General features: G+C 24.1%; 3 protein-coding genes and 1 long non-coding RNA gene across 4 annotated transcripts; all 4 read left to right on the top strand.

The window, feature by feature from the left end:
* The first annotated feature begins 1,421 nt into the window (after window positions 1-1,421).
* On the top strand, window positions 1,422-2,693 carry LOC122711451. The gene is made up of 3 exons (XR_006346100.1): window positions 1,422-1,559; window positions 1,632-1,959; window positions 2,039-2,693. It is a non-coding gene; the product is annotated as an uncharacterized LOC122711451 (long non-coding RNA).
* A 1,280-nt stretch (window positions 2,694-3,973) lies between these two features.
* Window positions 3,974-14,004, top strand: LOC122711502 (synaptic vesicle glycoprotein 2B-like). The gene is made up of 11 exons (XM_043930322.1): window positions 3,974-4,648; window positions 5,148-5,204; window positions 6,906-7,067; window positions 8,644-8,806; window positions 9,448-9,569; window positions 9,984-10,222; window positions 10,839-11,059; window positions 11,339-11,556; window positions 11,955-12,114; window positions 13,004-13,131; window positions 13,616-14,004. Exons 1-11 carry the CDS (start codon window positions 4,645-4,647, stop codon window positions 13,669-13,671), a joined length of 1,530 nt encoding a protein of 509 aa, XP_043786257.1. The 5' UTR covers window positions 3,974-4,644; the 3' UTR covers window positions 13,672-14,004.
* A 567-nt stretch (window positions 14,005-14,571) lies between these two features.
* On the top strand, window positions 14,572-16,233 carry LOC122711466 (ubiquitin thioesterase OTU1). Its single transcript, XM_043930267.1, has 3 exons — window positions 14,572-15,254; window positions 15,324-15,640; window positions 15,740-16,233. Exons 1-3 carry the CDS (start codon window positions 14,858-14,860, stop codon window positions 15,956-15,958), a joined length of 933 nt encoding a protein of 310 aa, XP_043786202.1. The 5' UTR covers window positions 14,572-14,857; the 3' UTR covers window positions 15,959-16,233.
* Window positions 16,234-17,618: 1,385 nt separating this feature from the next.
* LOC122711448 (protein Lilipod) lies at window positions 17,619-24,813 on the top strand. Its single transcript, XM_043930245.1, has 9 exons — window positions 17,619-18,104; window positions 22,322-22,586; window positions 22,750-22,853; window positions 22,963-23,089; window positions 23,176-23,244; window positions 23,359-23,488; window positions 23,566-23,914; window positions 24,012-24,243; window positions 24,429-24,813. The coding sequence occupies exons 1-9, from the start codon at window positions 18,045-18,047 to the stop codon at window positions 24,665-24,667; spliced, it is 1,575 nt and encodes a 524-aa protein (XP_043786180.1). The 5' UTR covers window positions 17,619-18,044; the 3' UTR covers window positions 24,668-24,813.
* Window positions 24,814-26,259: the final 1,446 nt, after the last annotated feature.

Here is a 26,259-nt window from a genome sequence, read left to right as displayed (position 1 = left end):
CGCCTCGACTGATTTTATCTTTCAAATAGTTATCTCGTCTAGGTCAATTGGACTTAAAATAATATGATATACGACTAAATATTTTTCTTCTCTTTGCCAATAATGTTGCATGTTTAACTTTATCCATTGTTTCTCTTTCTCTTAAAATCAAAAAAACAACAATTTCACTTATATTTTATTAAATTTTCTTTTCGAACATTTTTAATTATTGGAGGATAAAGTTCATGTAATAGAATAACAAATGGTATACACGATATACACTTAAAAATGGGCAATATTGTTCGATATTATAATCATTTCTTTTCAATTTTTATCAAAAGAAATATTTTAATAAAATTAAAATAATATAATAATAATTAATATAATAATAATATAATAATAATAATAAAAATATAAATAAATACTTATAACGTTATAAATTCATATTGATGAATATCGAAAAATTTTTTTAGACACAATACAAATTAGATTTGAATATAAAAAATCCAATTTGCCCAAAGAACATAAAAAGATATGTTCACAAAGAGTGAATAATATTAACAAATAGTTTTAAATAATTATCTTAATTACGATAATTACATTTAAATCGCGATATTTACGTTAAAAATTACTTACTAATAATTCTTAAGTATTTCAAGACAATAAAAGAAGGATTTATACTACTTAAAAAAGTAAAAATAATTTATATGTATATCGGTAATATGTATATCTGTATTCTTATCGATTTATTACGTACAATCTTTTTTGCAACATGTTGTTTCATGCTCATTAATTTAATTTATAAAAATTAATGAGTAAATTTTATCGAACATCATATCGAGTTTTTCGAAAAATTTGTAATAAAATTAAAGATACAAGAGATTTGCAAAATCAATATTTTATGGAATAATATTTATCTAAAATATTATTGTTTATATATTTATTTACATAGATCAATGATTATTACGTTATGATATAATGATTTTTAGCTTAATTTAAATTTATTTTATTCCATTAATACATTCTATAAGGATATCCTAGTGACTTTTTCTTCCTCTTACTCAATTCAAACGTAGTATTATTAATCATTTCGTGGTAATAAATTTGTACTAAATATAAAAAATAAATATTGTGTTGAAACTTCAAATGACCTTGATCTCCACGTACATTTTCAAGGTCACCTTCTTGAATGATATAGAAGGATATAATATTGCTAGCAAGTAAAACATATCATTTTGGCATTAGTAAGTTAGGTTAAGTGGTTAGATTGTTAAGATCACTTTTCTGATCTTCAGAAAATTTTAATTATCGTTCATTGTTTGTGTTAAAAAGTTATTGACAATTAAATATTTTGAAAATATGTTCATTCATCCTTGTTAATTTTTTAATTTTTCTTTTGTACAAAGGAATGGACGATCATAAGATTAAGAAAGAAAAGTCGTAATTGGAAAAACAGAATAATCCTTTTAATTTAAATAGAAGATATCAAGGAATCTTGTTTGGAAGACACATCGTGAAAAATTAATAGGGATGATCAAAATTTCCTTTTGAAACAATGTACCAAATATTGTAAATATCAAGTAAGCAATTGCAATAAAAGAGATTATTCATTTCTGGAAGATTAAATTGTAACATTACAGAATAAATTGCAGATAGAGTTTCCAAGTATGACATATGTACAATGTATTACGCGATAAACATGTTACCTTACTTAACGGAATCTCATGTAAATATTCTGTTTAGCTATTGCGATATTCATTGTTTGGACACGGTGCATACAGTCCTGAAAATGTTGTTTAGCTCTTTACTATCGTAAATACGGTTGAAGAGCACATTGTCAGCTTCGTTTCACGTGTCGAAATCTCTAGAAGTTATACAATGGATAATCAAAGTGATATCAAGAAATCAAGACAATTTGAAAAGAAAAATCTCGTTCTTACGATTCAAGTTATTATCTCGATAATAATTATGAGCAAAAAAGTAAGTAAAAGTTTCGACTTACATATACCTGGAATAAATATAATTAGATATTAATTAAGAAAAATCGAAAAACTTTCAGATTAGGAAAAGATATTTCTTAATGACTATGAAAATTTGTGAATATTTCGTGTTGACACGAGAATTTCTCAAACAATTTGATTTGATTAATGACACGATTAATAAACTGTTACTCTGTTGTCTTCATCAGCAAGTCATCTTTAAGATTTGCAATCCTGATTGTCCAAAATAAGATACGCATAAATTACAATTATTACAATATATATCACAAGAGGAATCGTAAGAAATGAAAATAGATCGAGATACAAAGAGATGGAAGCAATTAGGTTATAATCGAAATGTTAAATCATTAAAGAGAACATTATAGAAGCAGTTTAGATCTTGGCCTTCAAAAGTTATTTGTAAGATTGCATAAAGTGCATTTGACATCGTGTGATCTGAATTTCGAGTAAACTTTGTAGATAACTCTAAAGCACACACATTTAAATCACATTTTCTTGAAACTCTTGAAATTGTAAAATTTAGTTACGCGTCTATTGGAATCTCACATAATTATAAAATACAAATGTATTCTTACAGTAATTACACAAGGATTTTAATGAGCATTCTAAATGATCATCTTACGTTTAATATCTTCAATTGGAAAATATTTCTTAAACATTGAACGTATAAATAAATGAATTTATTATCGATAAAAATTCATTCATTTTCTATATGTAAATGAATGAATAAATTCTTCGATAATAAAAATCATTATAAAAATTAATTCAATCAATATTATTCCAATAAATTGGATAAAAGATTTTACAATGTTTCACAAGAGCAAGCAATTCTAGCAATATCTTTATCATTAAAATGAGTCATAATGTTTCGTATAAAAAAATCCTAGAACTAGAAAAGAAAAAAAGATAGTTTTGTGAAATTTGAGAAAATTCTTGAGAAATATTATATATAGCAGATCCGGTATAACGGAGAAACTGTTTTCAATTTCGGATAAATGTGTCGTTGATATCGGTGCATAATGAAATAAGCATCGGTAAACCAGCGTATTTTAATCAAAGTAATCTAAAGCAATTAGAAATCCCGTGATACCTGCTGTTTTAACTGCGTTATCGAGTTTAGATCGTATCGTGACAGGGCCAATTGCAAAACACATCTTAACACGTACGATTTACTCATACTTATACCATACGTGCATAAAGCCTCTATCTACAGGACAGGAATTTGTAATAATATCTTTCTCTTTCTTCTTTTCTTTTTTCTTTTTTTTTTTCTTTTTTTTTTTTTTTTAATATGTTTATTTTAAAACCAACTATGGAGAAAGAAATGAAAAATTCAATTATTCGTTTTATTCGAAATATTTAGATAAGAATAAATTTAAAATAATCTTCGTTTTTAAAAAGTAATTTTTTTTTTTTTTTAATTTTTTAAAACTCATCGTAATTGTTTAAAATTTTATTTTTCAATCAAAATGTATTTATATCAAATGTATAAAATAATAAATGTATAAAATAATTAAGAGACATTGAAGAAAATTTAAATATTAACACAATGATAACAAAAATAACATGGATTCATTTTTCTTCAGTTTTCCTCGCTTCTAAAGCATTCAATATTTTGTGTATTAAAAAAAAGATTTGGCAAGGAGAAGATAAATATGATACTCTTATAAATAACAATATACAAAAAAGAATTCCATACAAGAACAACAAATTTCCGCTTATTACTTCCACGCAAAATTTAATCAAAATTTAATGTCTCATCCTCAATTTTATCTGCACTCATCTATATCCTTTCAGAATCCCTCGTAAATGTACAAAAATACACACATCGTACAAAACAATGAATAATAATATCTGATCTGATCGTCCGTTATAATCAGGCAGGTAAGAAAGAAAGAGGGAGACAGAGAAAGACTTATATCTTATCTACAGCTAGGAGAACAACCAACCACCTAAAAGAGAAGAGATATATGTCGAGGCGACAATCAATTTTTTAATCAGTCGCTTTCCTCTCCTAGGAGCATCGTGTTTGACTTGACCAATTCGAGAAAGAAAAAAAAGTGACATCGAACATTATTATTATTATTATTATTATTATTATTATTATTCCAGATACGATTCACCGACCGGAATAATAGAATTGTCGTCGAAAGGAAGAGATTAACTTTGAAAGGAAGAGAATCTCAAAAAAAAAAAAAAAAAAAANAAAAAAAAAAAAAAAAAAAAAAAGAAAGAAAAAAAGAAAAAATCCTTTCAGCCAGAATTCAAAGAATCTAGTTCGATTAAGCTCGACGTAATCGGACGAGATATCGTTTCGTAATCGAGTGAAGAAGGGGGTGAAGAAGAAGAAGAAGAAGAAGAAGAAGAAAAAGAGGAGGAAGGAGAAGGATTCCGCGAAGGAACAAGGATCCCTCGGTGGAAAATCATCGTCGATATTCGCTCGGGCGATAAAGACGGCGATCGAATACCACCGAGTGTTTACCAATGAACGTAGCGTACGGTGGTTGCGGACGAGGACAAAACCGTGGAACACGCACGAGGAACAGACAGTGCTGCGTTTTGGCGACCGGGGTCCTCCAGATTCCCGGCTTCTCACCACCGACACTACCTGACTTCATCACTTCTCGAGAGACCGACGTAGATCTTCACAACGTAATCGTTAATCATGGGTAGGTTCGAGCTTTCGAGATCGTCTTGAATATATAGAATTTGGCTATGATGATGACGATTTATATTAATATGATGTATATTTGGAGGAATTTGGAGAAAGTATAGAAAAATGTCGGTTGAGACTTGTTTGTTAAGGCGATTGTTTGTTATTGGCGATTGAAGTTTGCGTTGGAGGAAACGAGATGCAGACAAAATAAATTTCATGAACAAATAATCACATTACAAAATAATTCATAATTATCGTACTATCACTAATAATTTACATGACTACTTCATCATCTACCAAATTTAATAATATTATTAATAATAATAAAAATATCGCACGATATCGATTATTCGATTAATCATTTAACGCCAAAAATTCTATTTATTCATCGATAATAATAAAATATGATACATTAATATATTATCTCTTCTTTCAAAAATAGGAAAAAAAAAAAAAAGAAAAGGGGAAAATCAATATTTCAAAATGCTAATAAATCTTATTCTCTTCAACAGGGCTCGACTTCTTGGCAGACGGAGGTGCCGATTTCGAGCATGCAATCACCGTAACAGGTAAATTTATAATTTCTTTAACTGATTAAATAGAAGATACGAGATATTCGATTTATCGAGGAGGTTGTCGAAAATTTTATCGGGATAAAAAAAAAAGAAAAGATTGATTGAAATATCTTTAATCGATCATGTTTACAAAAATAATTTTGTTTACATGATTTCTTCGACAATTTTTCTATTTTGGAATGTCGATTGATCATCGTCGTATCGTATGATTTGTGAGAAGAGATTTTTATCTTGATTTTGAGTCGGTTCGAAATTAATTCATTGTAAATTAATTAAAAATATATTACATTTATTTCTATATTTTCATTTAATTTTTCTTATTTCAACTCAATATATTTTATTATATTAAATTAATTAAATTAATTTTATTTTTTAATTTAATACCTGAAAATTTTTTATTACTTTTTTATATGTTTGAAAATTTAATAAATTCTTATATTACTTCCTTATATTTTCAAATCTTTTTTTTTTTTACAATTGACTTAAAAAATTCAAGTATTCTCGACAAAATTAACTTTATTATTCATCATTAAAATAATCATCACTTGATAGAAATATGATTAGCGTTATATTGATATTTTATATTTATTCTATCTTTTATTATTTTTATCATATTTTGATTATATTTTAATTATGATCATCTACAGTATTAAAGGAAAGATTCAAGCTATTTTTTTAATCCAATAAATAAAGTTCAAACAAATGGAATTTTACTGGGCAAGCTAATTTCAACCAAGTTCAAAGTTTTTCTTCTTTAAAATTAGTTTAGTCACGATAACAATTCGTATGAAATTGTGCGAATATTTGAATAATAAGATCATAAAACGAATCATAGATATAGAACACTGAAGATCAAGAACAGTGTTTTATTTACAATGCTTTCTTATCGAGTATAAAATTCGCATATTTTATTGATATGCTGCTCACTCCACGATTACGTATTTAATTTTGATCTAATTATCTTACCATAACTACGATGAATATTAATTACTATTTTTAATTAGAAGGGAAGAAAAATATTTCTGTCAATTAAAAAAATTAGAAATTAATTTTATGTCATATTTTATGTCAATATCATCTGATTTGAAGATCATGAAAGAAAATTTCAAAGCATGAATTAATCAAAAATTATATTTATACATCTTAAAAAAATATACTTGGATTAAATCGATTGGAGATAAGTGGAAAAATTTATAAAATTCTATAGTGATCTTAGAAAAGTAAATACTTTAATGGATTAAAATTATCGAATTCAAAATTATCATATATTGATCAAATTGGATAGGAATCTTTTAAAAAGCGTTATCATTGATGCCAAAAAATCTAATCTTCGTCTAAATTTAGAAAATCTGCCAACTATTTCAATCCAGACGTGTATATAAATATAATTTTAAAATTATTCGTGTCGAGGAAAAAAAATTGTAAATTTGTCGAGACAGGGGAAGCAAACAACATAATTTTATCTTTTCTACGCGATGAATGCAATTCGTTTGTGATGGAATAAAAAAAAAAAAAATTTGCAACGAATAATTGTTGACTCTCGAAAGATTTGACGAAGGCTTACAACGTGAATCAAACATCAAATAATTTCTTAATTGCTAGCATTTATAAATCTTTTCTTTCTTATTTACTTCGAAATGACTCTTGAGAAGATCGCATTAAATATTTAACGAATCGTATTTTTCTCACGTCAAGGATTCGGCAAATTTCATTATATGCTGTTAACAATCTGCGGATTAATTTACATGGACACCGCCATCGGAGTCACGATACTCTCCTTCGTGTTACCGGCAGCGCAATGCGATTTGGAAATGGATTCCACCGCGAAAGGGTGGTTAACGGCATCACCAATGTTGGGTGAGTATTCACTAAAATTGCTAAATTGGGGACATTAACTTGTGGAAAAAGTAACTAATTAAAAATTTCGAATAAAATAAAATTAAATAACTTTATTCAAAATACTAATAAAAAATTATGGTATTTGTATTATAATTAATCTGTTATATTTTATAATCTTTGTTTGTCAATTATCTGCAAAATTATTTAGATGCTTTGAATAATAAATTATCGAAATAACTTATTGAGGTATTTTTATTCTTTAAAATATTCAACTATTAAAATTTTGCTTATTTCTGGTTGAAAGTTATATAAAATGTTTGAAATATGGGAACATCGATTTATTGGAGTTTTTTGAGCTAATTTCAAGCAATATTTTCTTTTTCAAAAACTCTCGACACGGCTTTGTTAACGAGTTATTAATAAAAAACATCAATCACGAAGCGCGTAGATTAGTGGCGCCATGACAATAGTGATGAATATGTGCCGCCAACCGAATTTGAACAAACAAATCGTCTATCATCGAATAACGCCAGATTTATGACAGAATCGATTATAATATTGCTATTTTAGAGATAATCTATTTTTCGGAATTTTTTATCTACCTGAATCCCGAATGACCGATTAATTAGCGGTGATAGTTTCATGAATCATTTTCTAAGATTCAATAGTGCTATAAATTTTGGATTTGATGAAACTTTCTGCTGATAATGATCTTCGAAAATTTATAAAGTCGATATTCATGTACATTAGAACTTTGTTTCCTTTCTCTTGATTTAATGTAATTTTTTGTTTCACTTAACTATCAAATTTCAACCAATTCAGCTCACTTTTGATATTTGACTTGTAGATATTAAATATAATTTACAAAAAAATTAAAATAATCAGATCTGAAAAAAATAAAATTTTCTAAAAATTTTATTTTTTATTTTTTTCTGAAAAATTCAAATATCCAATTTCGATTTTTTTAAAGATCTTTTAATCGATTGATGTATCAAGAAATTTTATTAGAAATTTAAATTAATATAATGATTAATTTAAAATTAAATAATTAAGAAAAAAATCTTTTAACATAGATAATTTTTTGATTCTTTTCTATATATATTTTTTAATTAATCTTATAATTTTTTAATTTTATTTTTTTTATCAAACAAAATTTTATCAATAATAATTAATTTATTATTCTTCTTTTAAAAAAAGATGTTTTATTATTTAAAATAAAACACTCAAATTATTGATTAGATCTAATATAACAATAATGAATTATTAAAAGATAAGCTCTCTTCGTGAATGAAAGTGTCTGACTCGTGTTATACTTTTCTACTTGAATCTTTATCTGCTTCGCACATCGAAAATACATTGTTTAATACAACATAATAAAGAAATACAAATATCTATTACATGGAACTTTTATTAATAAATCATTGGATTTCTTAAAAAAATATTGAATACTTAAAAAAGTGAAAATAGCAAAATTTACAATTTTATAAATCTAATACTTTTAAACGCATTAAAAATTTCTGAAAAAAAAAAAATTTTGAAAATTTATATTTTCTCATTGTTATTGTTATTTATTTCATTATTTGTTTATTTACAGGAATGGTAGTTGGTTCCTATATATGGGGATGCCTGGCTGATATCAAAGGAAGAAAAGTCGTATTAATCGCCACTTTATTAATGGACGGCATTGTAGGTGTCGTTTCCTCTTTTGTCCAATATTTTTGGATTTTCCTAGTGTTTCGTTTCTTTAACGGGTTCGCGTAAGTATTGTGATTAAATATTTTCCTTTGTATTCTTTTATTTTCTCTTTATTATTTTTTATATTCATATAATCAGTGATAAAAACTTTTCATAAAAGTTACAAATTATGTGTTATTATCAAGAATTATAAAAAATTCTTTTTTTTAATAAAATTTTGTAAATATGTAAAGCATAATGGATTATATATATGGAATAATTTCTTTTTTGTCATTTTGAAGGATAATTGAATGAAGATCAAATTAATTTAATTTAAAGTTTTGATTGCTTTTGGTTAGATTTGATTAGATGAATATATATAAAACATTCATTCATTTTTTAATATTCTATTGTTCTATTGAAAAAAAGTATTCTCCAGTAAATTTTATTCGAAATATGAAAAAATATTAAAACTTTTAGAAAAAAATTGTTTTATATATAATTTATTATGCTATACATAAGTATAAATTTTCATCAAAACTATAATTTTCGGATTAAATTATTATTGAAGATTATTAAAAATTTTCTTGTAAGATAGAAAACTTTTGCCATTGACTATATTATATAATGTATTATATAATGTATTATCTTCATTTTTTATTTTACTTCAGATCTTTCTTATTTTTCTTTTCGTTTTATTTCTATTTTTATTTTATACATACAGCGTTACAGGAGCTATGGGAATTTGTTTTCCGTATTTAGGGGAGTTTCAGCCGACAAAGTATCGCGAAAAATGTCTTTGTTGGATGGAAATGTTCTGGACAGTAGGTGTCATACTATTACCATGTAAGTTTTATTATTTTACGATTTAATATAAAATATTTATTTAATGAACTACTAATTTTCATACTTATGATAAAAGAGAAATTTTAAACTCTCTATTGATACTTTGATATTTGTCAAGATACTATTAACGTGAAATTACCAAAATGCTACTTCCTCTCCAATATTAAATAATAATAATAATATATAATAAAAAAAATATATATTCAATAAAATAATCATAATATAATATCGAAATAAAATTAAATTAATTTCTTGCATTAGCAACCTCATATTCAAATTATGGTAAATTAAAAAATATTCAGATTTAAGATATGATTAAAATGTCGTATATGCATTCTTTCTCATATTCAATTCAATTAATTAATTGATTAATTAATTTATTTATTTATTTATTTATTTATTTATTTTATCCAGTGATCGCATGGCTGATTATACCGATGAACTTCATGTATCTTACGGACACGTTTTACTTTAAGTCATGGAATCTCTTCGTAGCGCTGTGCGCTCTACCCTCGTTGATGTTAGGCCTGTGGCTGTTCGCATTCCCAGAGAGTCCGAAATTTCTTCTTGAATGCGGTGAAACCGATGCAGCACTCGAAGTATTTAAATGGATCTATTCGCAGAACACTGGGGAAGATCCTGACTCTTATCCGGTAATTTAAAATTCATATTCCATATATATTCAGGATATTAATATAATTATGGAATAGCTTTGAAGAGTCACGTCTAGAGATCTATCTAACAAAAGTTGGTATACAAAAATATTGGTTGTGAAATTTATTTATTAATTTAATTTAGTAATTTATATGCAAGAAGAAATAAAGTGCAAGAATTACTGTATTTCTCATTTCTAACATAAAATTCAATTAGTTATTTATTAATTATAAATAATTAATAAATAAGTCTTAACCTAGATATTTTTGCAATTTTTGTATTTGTTTCAGTCTTTAGAAACTTTTTTTTTAAAAATATTCTATAGGAATGAATATGAATGATTCAGAATAATAATGTAACTTCTTATTATTAATTTTTTAAAAATCATATCATTAATATAATTACTTATTATAGTAGTTATTTATATAAAGATAATTTATAATTATTTTACAAAAATGTAATCTTATTATTGATAAATTTTAGTAATAAATTATGTGTTAGATGAGATACACAACTATTATTTTAATATATATATTAACATCCTGTATTGCATAATTTATAAAAAATAATCTCAATCATACGTTTTTATTTTTTATTTTTTATTTTTTTCTTCAGGTAAAATCGTTGCAAGAGAAAAACAAAGAAAAGAACATGAGGTCGTTGAAACTACACAAAAGAAAGGATTTAAAGGTTCTTTTGAAAGAAGTAAAAGATCTAACAACTGCTCTCTGTAAAAAACCGTATCTTAAAAATACGCTACTCGCTTGTGGCATTCAATTTGGTCTCACCAGTAGTTACTATACTCTCATGGTTTGGTTCCCAGAATTATTCACTAGGTACATCATGTTTATATGCAGTATCTTTCTCAAAATAAAAAAAACAAAAAAAAAAAGAAAAAGAAAATAAAAAGTACTATAACTATCTCTTAAGATACAATTCATAATTATTACTTAAAAAAAGTACACATTAAAAAAAATACATTGTATTTTGATAAGAGAAAATTTTGAATTTTCTCTTGAAAATAAAATTTCGTCAATATCAATTTAAATATTAATTTTTCTTTGAATAAGAAAAAATTATTAAAAATAATTAATAATTTTGTTTGATAATTATAGATTCGAACAATTTGAACACGAAAATCCGAATAAAACCACATCGGTTTGTATAGTATCTGCTTTGTCCAATAATGGAACTCAAATCGACGCTTACGGATGTGATACCATAATAGCGCCTTCCGTTTATCTTCACACGGTTTACATAGGACTCGCCTGTATACCTGGTTCCATCATTTTACCGATTTTCGTGCACAAACTTGGCGCCAAATTCTTTTTGAGTATGTATATCATAATATATATAAACATAATATGCAATTTTTTAAAATGCATATATTAATATGCATATGTGCATGTTTGATAAATATTATTATAATAAATCATTTTTTTTCTAAACTTTTTATAATTGAGTACAATTTTAAAATGACTTTTCATATAATATATTCCATAACCTAAAAGAAAATATTTGAAAATCAATGGATTTTTTCAGAATCTTTATCAAAATGTAAATAAAAAGATACATCAAATATGAAAATATGACAAATCCTAATGTACTATTTAATAGACAAAAAAAAAAAAATAAAAAATAAAAATTAAAAATAAAAAAGATAATCATTGCAAAATTAATGTTATATTGATATTTTATTTTATATAAATTAACTGTATATATAAATTTCAGTTATGTCACTGTTAGTTTCCGGAGCAGTAACGATTGGCTTCTATTATGTCGTTAATTCGACACAAAATTTGATATTATCCTGCGTGTTCGAGGCTCTGACATCTCTCGGTATCTCACTGGTTTATTGCGTAATCGTCGACATGTTCCCGACGAATCTCAGGTAAGCAAATCACTCAGAATATCGTCTGATTTATTTATTAGGGAAACAAGCAAATACCACTGTCAAAAAGATTTACAACCATTTCTGTAACTAATTACTTGATGACAACCGAGGACAAAACAATGGTATAACAGTAAACGATGTATTTGCACGAATTTTAATCTTATAATTTCACAGTTTATCTAATTGCATCGTTACGTCAGTTTGTTGCGATGCATAAAATAAGATACCAATAATTAATATATTATACCATCGAATAAATTGTAAAATGGAAAAAATTTATTTCATAGAAATTGCGTTGTTATGATAAGATGGATATAATCAATAATTTAAAAAAATGTATGAAAAAAAATTATTTCTATGTTTAATAATATCACAGGTTGAAATTAATATCGATCGTACGTTTACATAAGAAAATATACATACATGTGTAGTTTCATATACTACTGAAATTCTTCATAAAAAAGACAAATTGAAAATGAAGAATAAAATTTTAAAAATATATCAAGTATACGATATTTCATTTACAATTTTTTCTCAATCAATTTATATTTTCGTATGGAATTTTTAACATAATAGATTTTTATTTGATATTTTTTTCAATTATTTTTTCTTCCATCTAAATTTTATTTTATAAAAAATTTTAAATAAATTTTAATTTATAAAAAATTCAAAAAATTAAAATATTTATTGCATTATGATAAAATAACGAAATTTTATTTAAACAAATTTTATTCTTTATATTAAAATTGTTTCTTTATAAAAAATTATAACCTCTTCGATAATACATGTATGTATGCAGATTATATACATATATTTATATTTGAAGAAGTAGTTTATTTTTATTTCATCAATGTTTCTTTCAGAAAACAAATTATTTAATTTTTAGAGTAATGGCTGCGGCTTTATCTCTCACCATGGGTCGATTAGGCGCACTAGTCGGTAATTTAGTGTTCGGCTACCTAATTGACTTAGCTTGTGTGATTCCTATAGTTTTATTCGCAGCATTTTTATTCGGTAAGTTATTTAAATATTAAGAATTCTTATTAAAAAAAATATATTAAAATATTAACAATAATTATTAAATTATGTGCTAAATATTATATATATATATAATATATATATATATATATACATATATATTAAATACAGTATTGTATATTATAAATATATATGTACTATAGCATAATAGATATATTATATACATTATATAATATATGTTAGTATCCAAAATTTAGATACCGAAAATTTGCAATTATTAATTTTTATTAATTTAAACGATTTATGATAAGATCTGCAAATAAAAAAAACTATTAATAATCGGTACGGCGGCTGGTGATCACATTGTCGATAGTTTTCTTTTGATACATATATATTATAAATGAATATCATTAATATTATGGTATTAGTAAATTTTTAATGAAAAAAAGAATTATTATTTTAAATATTCTCTATATCAATATTAAACATATCAATTAATTTGTTAATACTTTTTTTTCAGTATGTGGATTTATGTCTTTCTTGTTGCCAAAAACAGGAAAAGAAACTCTCGAGTAATTGAAGTACGACTCATCTCCTGAGGAAAATTGAGTGATAAAAATATTTCCAGAAGTGGAAGAACAATCAATACGCACTGACAAAAATTGTCTCAGCGTTCGAATTATATTTTTACAAAAACTAATAATGTATTTATTACGATAATAATGATCGAAGAAAATGTTTCGATTTCTACGAATGTTTCGATTCTTATAAGATTATGAAAGATATTCAACAAAAAAAAGTATATTTTTATTTTAACAGCAGATTCATGTAAATATGTAATATTTATTTTATGAATGTTTTATATTTACTATTTTAAAGAAGATTAAATAATATGATCATAAATTAAATAAGATAATGTATAGACGCGACTAAATTTTAAATTGCGCGCCAAAATAAGTATTTCATAAAATATTTTATTTATAAATATATGTCAAAAAATGCTATTTAATCTTTATAATCATTATATATTTATTTAAAAATACCTGCATTCCTAAACTTAAACCTATTAACATGATTTTAGAATATACAATTTTGAGGTTAATAATTTCGAAGTTAAAGTTATTAATCGCAACATTATACGAAAAATGCTATTAATAAATTTTTTCTTACAAATTTAATATGAAATTTATCATGTAGTATAATAATATAAAAAATTTTTAAAGAAAAAGACTATAAAAAAGAAAAAAATTTTAAAATTGAATTTTAAATCCAAATTAAAATAATATATTTAATACTATATTTTATAGACATTTATTAAATTGTATTATTTAATTAATTAATATAGTAATATAGTAATTTTAATCATAAAACTAAAAATGAATGTTCACATTGATAACATAACCTATCCTGTATTGCTGAATATCTAGATTATAAGTTAAAGAAAGATGAAACATGGCAACGTAACGGCAAGAAAATATCTAAAAGCGCTCATTATAACCAACAAGCGATAACGTTCGGTAGTGAAAATTACGGCATTTAGTTGTGTTAAGTGCAACGATGAATCGCAAAAGATAGTCGATATTGATGAAAAAAAGTAGACATATATGTATATTGCAAATGATCGACACCGTGTTCCGTCCAATGATATAATCTTCCTTGAAGTCAAGGAAAATCTTGTGGCGCTGTTTCAACAGCTGATCAACTAGCACAATCTCCAAGCAAAATTCTTGTTTCCAGTTAGCTAGGTGATTCGTGATAAACGATGGCCGAATATGTATTAAGAGTTAAAACGAAATCAGGTCAAAAGGTCGTGAATGGATTGCTCCCGCAGGATAAACTTGGCAAATTACGATCAAAACTTGTTGAAATAACAGGAATACCAGCAGAGGCACTTCACGTTCTTGGTGGTTTTCCACCGAGGCCAATTAATCTAAATGACGAAACAAATTCGCTTGAAGTGTCCGGGATCATTTCAGGAGATACCTTGATTGTTGAAGAAAAATCGCCACTTTATAATGGAAAACAGAAATCGGAAGAAATCGGACGAACACACATTGTTGACGAGAAAAATTTCACGAATACACCTGGTGTATTAATGAAAAAGGTCGTACCTGCAGATAATTCTTGCTTGTTTACCAGTGTTGGCTATGTACTCAATGGTATATGATATAAATTGTATAAATGTATTCATATCAGAAATTGCAATATATTTATAAATATATTTTCAGGTAAAGTGGATCCTAGCTGTTCAAATTTTATGAGAGAGATTATAGCAAATGCAGTAGCATCTGATCCTGAAGAATATTCAGAAGCTTTTTTGGGCCAACCAAATCCTGAATATTGTAAATGGATTTTAAAACCAGAATCATGGGGTGGAGCTATAGAACTGTCAATATTATCTAAATTTTATGGATTAGAGATAGCAGTAATTGATAGTATTAATGCTATAATCAATAGATTTGGAGAAGATCAACATTATCCTCAAAGAGTTTTTCTAATATTTGATGGAATTCATTATGATCCTTTATATTTAGAACCACTTGATGTGAGTAAAATTTTTTATATATTCTTAAAATATATATATATATATATATAATGTAATATAATTTTTTTTTTATTGCATTTTTTCTATTTACACTTACAGGGTAGCAGCATTCAAACAATCTTTCCTACTGAAGATGAGAAAATATTATTTGAAGCAGCTGAACTTGCAAAAGAAGTAAAATCTAGTCGTCAATTCACAGACATTCAAAAGTTTATGTTAATATGTAATGATTGTAAAATCAGATTAAATGGTCATATGGAGGCTCGGCAACATGCCAAGGAAACAGGTCATATGAATTTTGGAGAAGTAGCTGTATAATAACTAAATTAATTCTTCAATAATTATCAATCATTTTTAAATGGACTGCTATTGAGAATCCTACTAAATTCAAGTCTCAAGCAGAATTTTCTACCTAAACGAGGCTTGTAAGCAGATTAGCTATTTAATATTGATACTTTGTTATTAATGTAAGATGTATGCAGTGCACTATGAGGATTGTTTAGATATGTAATTTACACAGATTTTTAATTTTGTCTAAAGATTGATATTTCTAAACATCAAAATTTATATAATAACTTTCATCACAATATAAACAGTTGTAACTTATTATACCCAAACACATTTTATCCCCAATAAGTTTATTTTTATGTTTATTTTATTGAAAGATTTATTTGAATTTTAAATTAAAATGAAATTCTACATATTTTATTTTAATTTGAACAAATTGAATTATCTGTTCTAATAGAAAAAAAATTATTTATTTTTACATGAATAATATTAATTTTTATATGAAAAAATAGAATATTTTCGGAAATTTATTAATAAAAACAATATGTTAAATATATTCTTTGGTAAAATTAAGAGTCTGTGATACTTAATTAAATTTGCCTAAATGGAATTCATTGCCTTATTGGCAGTAAATGTGTTCCATATCATATACATAAACAAATATAATATATATATATATATATATATATACATTAAAAATAATAAATAAATCATAAAGTTAATTATGAAGCGAAATAAACTTTCAATTAGTTCTGTTTTCAATGGCAAATCACTTAATATTGTTAATAGTGAATTTTATATGATATATTTGATATAATTTAAATTATTGCTCTCAGGAGAAAAAATGAATCACTGTTAATACTAAATAATATCACATTTTTATTAATAAAGATATTACTCAATGAAAAACTACAAAATGCTATTTTAAAAAATTTGATCTCTATTGCAATAGTTAATTTATGATTTAAATATGCATGTAATACAAAAAATAAAAATGTATACTTATATAACAACTATTAAACTTATATATGTATATACGTATATACATATAGTATATATATATATACATAATATTATTACATACATAAATTATAATAGGATATTATAATTATTTTGTTATTACGATTTTTACGCGATTAAGCATGCATTGTAAAAATATACGAGTTTCGATAAAAAAAATGAAATTTAATTTTTGTAATATTTATGTACGATATTTTTTAGATAATTCCAGCACAACTTTTGTTTTTATGTAAATAATATAGTTTACTATATCATCGTATTATATCATTAAATATAATCTACTATGAATCGATTAGATTCAAGTAAAAAAAAGTTTGCAACTATTTATCATTTAGGAAAATTCATAATAGACTTGCAAGTTTATATTTATACAGCATATATTTTATAAGTCATCGTTTTGAAAAATTCAAATAAATCAGTTATTTATATTTTGCTAATAATTAATAATTTTTTTACGAAATTTTACTGAAATTTTTTTATCTTAAAATATTAAAAAATTATAGATATTTAAAATGATCACCTTTTAAAACTATTGCTAAAAAACTAGATTTGAAGAAATTTCATAATCTAAAAATAAACGAATGTAAAATTTCATAATTAAAAAAATTATAAATAAATTACTTTTGAAATAAACTGAATAAAAAAAAAATCAAAGATCCATATCGTGTTAAATTTGAATCTTAACGAATGAAAAGTGGAGGGAAATATTAAATCATATAAGTTTCGTTTTCATCTCACAGAGTGCGTAAGAAGTGACCCGAACATATATAGATGGCGGGTTGTCATTAAAACAGAAACGATGCACCATATTTAGTAGGCTACTAGCCATAGTGAAAAATTGTTGATTGTATCTTTTAATTTTATATGAATATAAAAGCTAATAAGAGGAGAAATGTGATCCATTTCATAAAGTAATGGCAACAGCTTCTTATTCTTAGTTACGAAAAGCAGAAGCTCTTGTCTTAAAGTGAGACATCGGACGTCAGTCGTGAAAATCTGGGCATGTTGTGTGAAAAGATTATTGATATAAAAAAATGTCACTGATGTCGTCAACAATACGTTCAATCCAAAGAAATTTATTGACAAATAGGTGAAGATGGAAGATGAAGCTGATCTTAGAGAACAATTATTTCACAACACAGTACGGGAGAATATTGTGAGTAAAAAATAAAATATTTTTAATCATAATAAATTTCTTTTATTATTCATTAGTTTATATAGAGGGTTCTTAAAATTTCTTGCGACGTTCCTGCAATAGGCAATCGCCACGTTTTCCTTACATTTCCTTGCAATTAAATTCAATATTTTTACGATCAATCTTTTAAATCATGAACATGTTCTTGACATTGAAAGTTAGAAATAATGTAATTCTAGTACTTAATCTTTTATCTATTCAACTAAATAAAATTTCATTTTTAATATTAACATATATATTAATAATATAAAAAATTTAATGAATAAAAAAAAAAATATAATTAATATTGTAATATAAAATATAATTTCATATTTATATTCATATTATATTTCATATTATATTTATAATTTCATATGTTTATATTTATATTTTATGAAATTAATTTTTTATTAAGTTTGTAAAAAAGAAAATAACACTAATTACTTACATATGTTATTGCCAATTTTATATTGACAAACAGAATTATTATGAATAATAAATATAATATATGAATATAATAAAGAATATAATAAATATAATAAAAAACAAATTTACATAAATTTATTAATGAAATAAATCATTCTAATTACTTAATTAATAAAATTAATTAATGTCATTAAAAAATTAAAAAATTATACATATATTTACAAAAGATTTTATCGTCTTTTAAATATTGTGTTATAATAGTATAATAATTCTTAATTTAGTCTTTGTTTAATATACTTAATTGAATAATTAACAGAATAATTATCATTCGAAATTCGAAAGAATATTGTTAAAAATAATTTTTGCAATATATTTTCTCAATACTTTCCAAAGTCGTTGACCACATATTATTTTTTACTGTGACCGGTTTTTCCTTCCACGTTGACTGGTTACAAAAAGCGGTTTCTGATCAATTGTGCAGCTTCTTCAATTATTTTTTCAAACAGCAATCATTTACTTTTTTGAATAAAATTGCAGTTTCTTATGAGCAATCTATGTATATTCGGATATTTTTGAAAGAAATTATTATCATGATTGAATGTTATTTCTTCTCTTTTCGATGGGCAAATATTAACAAAGAAATTCATCTTAATACTAATTTCGAATTCTATATCGAACACTTATACATTAAAGAGCCAGAGACAAAATCTGTCTAGAAATGCTAAAAATATGTCCGGTCAAAGACACGTGTATTGCCATTTTAAAACGCTATAATTTTATTTTTTCATTTGTTTAATTACATTATTCTACTTGTTTAATATAACTAATTTTAATTTTATTAAAATTAAAATGTCTAGCGGTACATTTTGCAACATTAAAAATTACATTATGTATTAATATTCTTTATTATAATTATATTTATTAATATTATATTATAATCTTTACTTAAAAGATTATGATTATTACTAAATAATAGCCAATAATATAAACCAAAATTACGATTATCAAACACGCAAATAAAATTATATATCTGAACTATTACTATTCTCAGCATTCAAATAAACTCTGCCAACTAAAGAATCATTAGATATATATTAATCAAAATTAATGTTGTAAGATGATTGTAATAGCATATTCGTTTTATTTTACTTTATTATATTAAATATTATTTTTTTTTTTCTTTTTTTTTTATTTCGTTCTTTAATACATTTATTAGTGAAACATTAAGTATTTTAACAGGAAATTTATGGTTGTTAATTTTTCATTTTTTATTTAGTAAATAAACTAATTTAAAAATATGAAATTATATTTAATTTATGTAAATAATAATAATAATAATATTTATCATTAGACATGTTAGCAGGTGTGTGTGTGTGAAAACAGAAAAGATTAAAATAAATTTTGATATAAAAGCATATAAAAAATGTTTATTTTTAGAAAGAATTAATATATCTGAGATATTAGTTATCCTTTTTTCATCTATTCTTTTTTGAATGAACATAATCATAATTATTATATAATCATAATCATTATGAGATATATAATATATGATTATTAAAATATGTATTAAATTATTATACAAATATTATACAATAATAGAATGATACAATACTTAAATGAATAATAATTTTAATCAATTATTTTAGAGAAATATAATATAAAACAGTTACTATAAAAGACACAAACTTCTAATTATATTTTTATTAATTTTCGAAATAAAACAATTTTATTAAAATTTCGAAAAAAAACAATACGTAACAAAATTAGAATTTATTGCAATTGGTTTTTAAAAATAAGTTTTTTTATTGAAATGATATTATCAATAATATTTGTTAATATAATTATAGTGTTAATTAATAATTAAGTCAATAATAAACTGATTTATTATATATTCATGTAATAAGTATATATTTATTATAAGTATATAAGTATATAATATATTATTTGTTATAATTATTATTAATATCATTTGTATTTAATAATATCATTATTATTGGAACAGGATTAAATTTCATTTACGAATAGGATTTAATTTCAGTATTTTTAATGAAATCAATAATTAATAAGATATTGATATTGAATTGACGTTAATAAGTAAGAACTCTATTGATTCGATATCACTTCTATAATAGTCTGATATATTTCTACAATGTTTTGATATCATTTAAAAGGAAACGCTATCCATTTATTATGTGACATATCAGGAAAAAAGAAACGAATGGAAATTTGATGCTTATGTATTCAATAATCAAATGAAACATACGGAAGAATAATTGTACCGGAAGGTATATATAGCTGTTCACAATTTATAGAAATAACCGATTTCTATTTTAAAATATATTTGCAATAAAATTATTACAAATGTAGTGATTTATTAAATATTTAAATTTAGAACAAGAACTATTAATTCTTGGTTGTATTTAGATATTTAATATCTAATTTAGGAGAATATTTAGATAAAATAGTTTAACAAAAAATGTCAAATTCAATTCCTAATTGATAGTTTTATTGACCCATAGATTTTTCTTTCAAAATTCCAATTATAATTTACAAGTACTTGATTTGTATATGTCTCACGTAATTATAAAAACTAAAGTATCTTTTTCTTAGTAATATAAGTAATAAGTATAAGATAGTAAAATTTAACCTAATATTGACGTCATTAAACTTATTTAACGTATTGTATACATTATTTCGTTACACTTGTAAAGCTGCAACTAATCTTCGATTCCCGATATTTATTTTTAACTTCACAATTTTTACGAGTGATTTTGATGCCTTTCTTTTTCATATGCATTTGGAATATTTAGAATATTTCAAATTTTGCATTGTATTATTGTATTATTAGCATAACTTTATTTAGTAAATATTGTTTTTAATAAAAATAAACTTATTAATAATAGTATACTGTCTCAATATACAACTGTAAATAGACGCAAAATAATATCTAAAATATTGTCTAAAATAATGTCTAAAATAATATCGCAAATAATTTTATAATCTTGTTGAAGGTCATTCATTTTCATATTGTTTACTTGCAGTTATATCAATTTGTTTTTTTTCTCTCTCTCTCTTCCTTTCTTTAGCACAGGCATATGCATTTATAATATGCATCGTAGTGATTGCTATTGTAAAATATTCTATTTTAGACTTAAAATGAAATATAGAATATTTCCTATCATAAACATTATAAAGATTTTGCAATCTATTGCAGAAAAATTAATTTTAAATGATTGAAACATAATTTAGAATTTTATTGTAATCTTATTTTTTTCCATTTTTTCATTCATTTTTTTCTCATTTTTTTTTTTAAATATAGAAAATAAAGAAAAAAAATATAAATGTACATGATAATAAAATAGTTGAATGGAAAGGTTTAAATGTTATATAAAATTCAAAAATAATTCGGAAATACTTTATTCAATGTGAATAACATTATTAATTTTTTCACAAACATTTCTATTACACAAATCAAATCATAGTGCAATCGATTGTAGTTCTTAAATAAAACGTATCGCTGTTTCTATGGTCATTACTAAAGCGATTCGGTACTAGAAAATTGATTTATGTTGTTATTCCATGCTTAAATGCAATATTTAATCAAAATATGCATCAAATTTAGCATCAAAATTAGCAATCTAGACATTTATTTTATCTTTTACTGATAAAATAAAATTATTAAAAAAATATCGAGAAAACTGAATTAATTAAACTGAAGAATTATCATAATTATGAAAGCATAAAAATATAAAGAAATATATTTTACATTACAGATATTCTTCCTTTTGTTCCTGATTCTCTATGTTTCAAGCTATGCCTTAATTGCGAAGTTTCGACGAAGAGACCGTGAAGATTATTTTTCCGTGGATGAAGATGAAGCAACGGTCTACAGAATCAGTCTTTGGTTATGTACCGTTGCTCTGGCGGTTTCTGTCGGAGCAACCTTGCTGCTTCCGGTTTCAATTGCAAGCAACGAAGTGTTGATATTATATCCGAACAGTTATTATGTTAAGTGGCTCAATAGCTCACTTATACAAGGTATAAACGCATGAGTCATTTATAAAAAAAATTTATCCATTATTGTATTATAATTTTTGGAAAAAAAGATAAGAAGAATTCTTTAATTTTTTTTTAAATATTATAATAGAAATCATTTAAAAATATATAAAAATATAATTATAATCAACTTTTTAACAATTAGGTCTGTGGAATCATGTATTCCTCTTTTCAAATTTGTCTCTCTTCGTATTTTTACCGTTTGCATACTTATTCACTGAATCAGAAGGATTTATTGGATATAGAAAGGTAAGATCAATAAAGATAAAAAATTGATAAAATTGATAAAATTGTAAAATCAATAAATTTATAGATTAAGTTTTTCAGAAAAAATTAATTTTTAATTTTTTAATTGCAGGGTTTAATGGCTAGAGTTTATGAAACTGTGACAGTTCTTTGTTTATTAGGAACACTTGTATTAGGAATGACATATGTTTTATCAGCACTAATAGATTATCAGAAATCTAGCCTACATACATTGCTCAGTATGTATATAAAGAATATACAATTTTTTAAAAATAAATGTATAAAAATTATAATTATAATAAAATTATAATATAATATCTTCTAGATTTATGGAGTTACTATTTGCCTTTTCTTTACTCTTGCGTTTCTTTTGTTGGAGTTGTTATGTTATTGCGTAAGTTTAATAAATTAAATTCTAAAAAATTACTGTAATATAAACTTATTAAAAATATAAAAAAACATCCATATTTCGTTAAAATAATAATAAAATCATAATTTATTCTTGCAGTATGTACACCAATGGGATTTGTACAGTTATTTGGAGTAGTTGGCTCATTTCTCGTAAAACCGCAGTTCCTAAAGAATTTAGATGAAGAATTCTCTGCATATAGATTAGAGGAAGATTGTATTCATAGAAGGTCAATCATTTATTATTATTTTCACAATCTTTAAATTTTAAACTCATTATTTTATAAGAACGTTATTGCATGTACAGATTACAACATGCGAAAGCGACGGGGAAATCATACGTTTCGCCAGTGCCTATGTCGATATTAACTTGTGGTTTAATATTCGAAGATGATGAATTTCTTAACGCAAATCCAAACTTAATGTGCTTAAGGAATGGTGCTCTCCAGCATGGATTAGCTCAGTATTTGAAAAATATTCAGAAACGAAGGAATATTTTGGATCAGCAAAGGCGAACGTGGTGGGTTCGACGAACTTTGCTGTATCCTTTGGCCATGTTAGCATTACTTATACTTTCCACTGCCACAGCTTTGTTAGCAGTTCAAAACACATTAGAATTGCTGATTGGTATTAAAGCATTACCTTTGAGTACAAGGGTTAGTATCCAAACTACATATCAATTACATAAGAAAGGAATGAAATTTTTATTTTGAATTGCATAATCAAACAATAATATATTTAACGAATTCTTAGCAATTCACTCTAGGTATCACCTCATTATCGAAATTAGGTCCTATTGGAGCAGCAATTGAAGTAGCAGTAATTTTGTATCTAGCTGCTACGAGCGCAATAGGTTTGTACACACTTCCTGGTGTTAAACGCGTTCGACCTCGACTTCATTCCACACCTCTTATTCACCTTATTGCAAATTGTGCTCTTCTTCTTGTATTGAGTTCAGCGTTACCATTGTTGTCTAGAATATTAGGTAACTCTATTTTTTAATAATTCGAAATGAATTCAAATAAATAAATTTATCATTAATTTTATAAATAATAATTTTATAAAATTTTATAATTAATTTTATAATAATATTATAATAATAAAAATTTATAATAATTAATTTTATAAAATTTTATAATAATTTTATAAATAATGAATTTTTTATTTCAGGTATGACGAACTTTGATTTGCTCGGCGATTTCGGTCGTATTGAATGGCTTGGTAATTTCAAATTAGTACTATTTTATAATTTAATCTTCGCTACGGCAGCGATTAGTTGTTTAGTAACGAAATTTACGGCGACTGTTCGCAAAGAAATTTATGCCAGATTAAGAAGTAGCTTGATAGGAATATTTAAGAGTGACGGTAAGAAAAATTCTATAGGAATATGTCCTACGAAAGAAGATTAGACTGATTTCCGTTGTAAACAGAGAATAAAAATCAATATTCTGCGTTAAATAAAAAAAATGGAACTTAAAAATGTGAATTTTTGTATTCGCATAATGTTAATAATATAGATGTGTACAAGATATATAATATATGTGTGCGAGAGAGAAAATATATCTAAAACTATTTAGAATTCCGCATTCGTAAAATATTTTAATTTTGATAGCACTTGATATTCATAAAATGTATTCAAATTTATTTAAGCAAAATTCAATTATATATATCAAATATGTTATCATATGTATAGTCCGTCCAGAGATATCGTATAATCATAAATTATGTCAATCGACAATACCGATTAAGATTGTGGTTACACTAGATACGAATTTTTTATAAATTAATAAACAATTCGCTTGCAGTATAACCATATCTATAAGAATATTATTTAATTGTTTGTTTTTGTTTATTACAATTGTAAATATTATGCCTATGTCTAAATTCTATGCCTATATTTTTAAATTCATATATAATTTTCAATTATAGGCAATAAAATGCTAAGCAATAAAAACTATTGATTAGCTTTTATAAATATATATTATAATTTAATAATTTATAATTTAGAATATATTTGCTGTCTAGTTTATTATTTAATGAAATAAATAAATTACGAAATTTTATTGATTATTTTGAATAACTAAACTTTAACATTTTAGACAAAAATTATTGTCAATTATTTAAAATCTTTTAGTAATATGAATTTGCATATATCTTAACTTGCTCGTTTCAGTTTTCAGAATACTTATAATTTTTTTCATTTTATGAAAAATTTCATTTATGAATGTTTTTTACTGATTTTATAAACATATTCTCTGAACAGACCATACATAACATTTTGTGTGTGTATTATGCGTGTATGTGTATGCATATGTGTGTATATGTATAATCATTTAATCACAATTAATTATTTATTATACAATCACTATTTTAATAATTATTTACTCAAAATATACATACCAATCTTGTATAAGAAACTTTACTTAATATGTGAACTCAAAATAAAAACAACGCAATATTGTGATAAAGACACATATGTAGGAGTGTCTAGGAAATAAAAGAATTCTCAATATAGAATTTTTTACTCTACTATTATTAGAAATGAAAAACAAATGTTAAAATTTCTTTTTTTAAATAGTGATTGTTATTTGAATAATATTAAATACATTAATTAAGCATAAATGAATGTTTAGATTACACTTTTAGAAATTTGAATGATGAATTTTCATTTTTTAGAAAAGGATATATAGGCCCTCAAATGTGCCTAATTTAATTTTTCAATCAAATAATATATGTAAAAAATTATGTACTGTGTTCTATAATAGTCTTAATTTAATAATTGCGTTTGAATGCATTTTATTGATCAAGTTTTTATGAAAAATCATGAGTTTGTTAAAAGTTTTAAATGTAAATACACTTATAACAAACATAATATGCATTTTAAAATGCACACAGACTGCATGTATGATAACATTTAAATTTTAAAATGTTATTATCTTGACTGATTTATTTCTTGTTAATTCACTGAAATATTAGTGCTTTAAAATTATTTATTTAACTT

Source organism: Apis laboriosa, unplaced genomic scaffold (genome assembly GCF_014066325.1).
Source record: "Apis laboriosa isolate Shangri-la unplaced genomic scaffold, ASM1406632v1 scaffold170_cov151, whole genome shotgun sequence".
Taxonomy (NCBI): domain Eukaryota; kingdom Metazoa; phylum Arthropoda; class Insecta; order Hymenoptera; family Apidae; genus Apis; species Apis laboriosa.
The sequence above is the reverse complement of the archived record's forward strand: the minus strand, read 5'-3'. Positions and strand labels throughout refer to the sequence as shown.